The 1,998-nt window shown below is 42.8% G+C and overlaps 1 protein-coding gene across 1 annotated transcript; it reads left to right on the top strand.

Annotated features, from left to right (window-relative positions):
* The first annotated feature begins 206 nt into the window (after window positions 1-206).
* On the top strand, window positions 207-1,220 carry LOC109813026 (uncharacterized). The gene has a single exon (XM_020377135.2). The coding sequence runs from the start codon at window positions 207-209 to the stop codon at window positions 1,218-1,220; it is 1,014 nt and encodes a 337-aa protein (XP_020232724.2).
* The last annotated feature ends 778 nt before the right edge of the window (window positions 1,221-1,998 follow it).

The raw sequence follows: 1,998 nt of genomic DNA, 5'->3' as shown, positions 1-1,998 counted from the left end.
CGTGCATTACATATAGGAGACTATTACTCATACAAACCCTAACTTTAGCATCAGAGTCACTTTTGCAGGTACCACCCCCATCTTGGAGCATCAGCGTGCCAGTGAAGGAGGCTCACCAATCTTACTTGGAAGATCGTCCCTACGACAAATTCCAGTAAGAATAGAAAGAAATTGAAAAAGAGAAAGAAGGAGTTAGTAGAGAGAAAATGCCTACTCATGCCAAGTTCATGAAGGAACTCCTCACCAAAAAGAGGAAATATTTTGAAGAGGAGACCATTACATTGGAGGCGGGGTGTAGTGCCATTATTCAAAAGATGTTGCCAACTAAATCCAAGGACCCTGGTAGTTTCACTATTCCATTCACTATTGGGAGTTTAGCTATTGGGAAGGATCTACTTGATTTGGGGGCTAACATCAATCTCATGCCCTTATCTATGCTTCAGAGGATTGGTGATTTGGAGGTGAAGCCCACTCGCATGACTTTGCAGTTGGCTGATCGATTTGTGATGTATCCTCATGGCATAGTGGAGCATGTTCTGGTGAAGGTGGACCGTTTTTTGTTTCCCGCTGATTTTGTGGTGATGGATATAGAAGAGGACATTGATGTACCTCTCATTCTTGGCCGACCATTCATAAAGACTGCAAGAGTTCTAATTGATGTGGATGATGGGAAGCTTAAGGTGAGAGTGAATGATGAAGAAGTCAACTTTGATGTGTTTGACGCCATGCACTACCCCAAGGACAAGAGCAGTTGCTTCCGGGTTGATATAATTGATGGCCTTATCGAAGATACTAGGAAACACGTCTCTTTTTCCACTCCTTTGGAGAAAGTCTTGATCAATGTGGTTGAATATCTCCATGAAGAAGAAGATAGAGAGATTGAGGTATGTCTGAAGAGCCTTGACTCATATAAGGAGGTGACACCTAATTCTGTGCGTATAGAAGATTTGAAGGAGGAAGGGGAGGTGATTACCCCTAAGCTTGAGTTGAAAATACTTTCTTCTCATCTCAAGTATGTATTTCTAGAAGAAGGTGGAAGCAAATCGGTCATCATAAGTAGTTCCTTATCCACATTGGAGGAGGAGAAGCTTGTGAGAGTGTTGAAGTTCTATCAAGGGGCAATTGGTTGGTCTATTTCTGATCTCAAGGGAATTAGCCCAGCTTATTGCATGCATAAGATATTTATGGAGGATGAGTACAAATCGGTTGCTCAACCATAGAGGAGGCTTAATCCTGTGATGAAGGAGGTGGTGAAGAAGGAAGTGATTAAATTGTTGGATGCCGGTATGATCTACCCTATCTCTGATAGTGCATGGGTGAGCCCTGTACAAGTGGTTCCAAAGAAGGGTGGCATGACGGTGATTCAGAATGAGAAGAATGAGTTGATTCCTTCTAGAACGGTCACGGGGTGGAGAATGTGTATTGATTACCGAAAGCTCAACAAAGCTACAAGGAAGGATCATTTCCCACTCCCATTCATGGATCAGATGCTTGAGAGATTAGCTGGCCAAGCTTATTATTGCTTTCTTGATGGTTATTTAAGCTACAACCAGATTGTGGTAGATCCTGAAGACCAAGAGAAGACCGCTTTCACATGTCCTTTTGGTGTCTTTGCTTATCGGAAGATGCCATTTGGACTGTGCAATGCTCCTACAACATTTCAAAGATGCATGCTAGCTATATTCTCCAACTTGGTGGAGAAGAGCATTGAGGTTTTCATGGATGATTTCTCTGTGTTCGGGTCTTCATTTGATGAGTGCCTAACCAATCTTGAAGTGGTGCTTAGAAGATGCTTGGAGACCAACCTTATCCTCAACTGGGAAAAATGCCATTTCATGGTGACCAAGGGGATAGTCTTGGGGCACAAGATCTCTCACAAGGGCATTGAAGTTGACCCTGCCAAAGTGGAGGTAATAGAAAAACTCCCTCCACCCTTCAATGTCAAAGGTATTAGGAGTTTCTTGGGGCATGCTAGCTTTTACAGGAGATTTATTAAAT

Source organism: Cajanus cajan, chromosome 11, assembly GCF_000230855.2.
Source record: "Cajanus cajan strain Asha chromosome 11, NIPB_CcT2T_4, whole genome shotgun sequence".
Lineage (NCBI taxonomy): Eukaryota > Viridiplantae > Streptophyta > Magnoliopsida > Fabales > Fabaceae > Cajanus > Cajanus cajan.
This window is presented reverse-complemented; position numbering and strand designations above follow the sequence as displayed.